The sequence below is a fragment of the Microtus ochrogaster genome, chromosome 4 (assembly GCF_000317375.1).
Source record: "Microtus ochrogaster isolate Prairie Vole_2 chromosome 4, MicOch1.0, whole genome shotgun sequence".
NCBI lineage: Eukaryota > Metazoa > Chordata > Mammalia > Rodentia > Cricetidae > Microtus > Microtus ochrogaster.
In genome coordinates this window covers 86,435,198-86,436,890 of record NC_022011.1, presented here as the reverse complement: position 1 = coordinate 86,436,890, position 1,693 = coordinate 86,435,198, and the positions used below count along the sequence as shown (strand labels likewise).

Below are 1,693 nucleotides of genomic sequence, written 5' to 3'. Positions count from 1 at the left end.
TAAGCCCCCCAACAAAAAGGATCATTTTTGGAAGTTTTCTTTATATGAATTAGACTTGAAAAGATTGATATTCAGGTCACCAACTTTCTGGTTTCAAAGTCCACAGTTAACAACTGTTTAGTTTCAATGGCTAAACTAATTCGGGCTGTCAGGATGTATTTTTTTTTTCCATTAGCTATCGGACATCAGCTGATAGGCAGAGAGCTCAAGGCTGTCCCTCGAGTTTCAGATAATGGCAAAAATAACAGGCACTTACTGTTACCATACTAGGGGTGTGGCTGGCTCCTCTCTCTCTCTCTCTCTCTCTCTCTCTCTCTCTCTCTCTCTCTCTCCCTCCCCCCCTCCTCCCCCTCCCTCTCGATAAGCTCAATGGGGCTGTCTATTTTTAACTTCCTGTTCTTTCCTTTTGGCCGGGCAATCAGTGTGTGCAGAGAGCATTCCCCGAATGAGTCCGGTAGCCCTGTGGATGCCTTCTAACATGACCAACAGACACGCATCCCTATCAACGGTGCCCCGGGTTTAAATCTTCCTTCTAAAGTGCCATGTCCTGTAAAGAAAGTCCCCATGCGGGTGTTTCCACCACCACCATCAGCTCTGTAGCTGTGCAAGCTGGGAACTCCAAAATCGTGATAGCCCTTGTCAAGGTAAGTGCACAGCTTTCTTTTCTCTGTGTGGCTGTGGCCGCGGGGGGTGGGGGGGTCTCTTTGTGTGTGGTGAGAGCCCTAAAAGATAATGCACATGTTCACAGGACACAGCACAGAACAGATACTAAATAATAAGTGATTTTAATCACGTAAACCAGTGTCAGAGGACTGGCAAGTTTCAACAAGTTGCCAGTTTGCTTTTCAGCGTACTAAGTATCTACAACGACTTAAAACAAACTTTATGGTGTACTTTCAGTTTGGCCCTTAAAGGCAAGGCACATGTCACAGAGGCTCTGGAACTTCAGGTGAAGAGTCGGGTGGGCCAGGGCAGTCTGTTATTTTTGTGTGGATGTGATGGAGGGGGCAGGTCAGAGGGGGGCACTTCCTTGGCAGGACAGAGAAGTGGAAACACTAAGAGGCTCTTGCCAGTGCCTCCCAGAACTGTTCCCACTGGTACAGGCAGCCTTAAATACTTCTCCACTGTAGGGTGATGGAGACCCTGCCACAGGCTGTATATCAAACTGACTCTTGAGATCAGGAACATGCAGCCACTTGGGGCTTAACTGTATGTTTTGTGTTTAGCTGTTTGCAAGATGGCCACACATTTTTGGGGTGTGGAAGACTTCCATCATTTTGACCCTTTGATTGAAATCATGCAAGAGCCTCTGAAATATAAGTTTGCTCTTTAGACAATTTTCCACATAAAGAATTCATGTTTAATGGATGCCAACCTGGCCAAAAAGGGGAGAAAAACTGGCGACAAGGCCCATTTAATTTAATTGCTGCAAATTTTATAGTAGTATGAAAAATTTGTAGAAGGAAAACAGAATTTGATGTTGAGCAGTGGAATGCAGGGTTCTGCTTAAGGCCAAGTTCCCAGTGCTGGGAGCTTCCTGCACAAAATGCAAGACCTCAGGGATTCCCCACTCTCTTCTCTGCAGAGGTGTGACTTCTCTCTGCAGAGGTGTGACTCCACACCCTCTCTTCTACAGAGTGACTCCCCTCCCTCTCCTCTGCAGAGGTGTGACTCCCCACCCTCTCCTCTGCAG

At 46.8% G+C, this 1,693-nt stretch overlaps 1 protein-coding gene across 2 annotated transcripts in view; it reads left to right on the top strand.

Annotated features, from left to right (window-relative positions):
• Nucleotides 1-348: 348 nt before the first annotated feature.
• Nucleotides 349-1,693, top strand: part of Ccdc141 (coiled-coil domain containing 141) — a 152,643-nt gene continuing 151,298 nt past the window's right edge. For both annotated transcript variants that reach the window (XR_003376853.1, XM_005346624.3), the window contains exon 1: nucleotides 349-644. Coding sequence is in view for 1 of the 2 variants with exons in the window: in XM_005346624.3 (XP_005346681.1) it covers nucleotides 543-644 (102 nt within the window). In the remaining variant the exon portion in view is untranslated. The remainder of the gene's footprint in view (nucleotides 645-1,693) is intronic.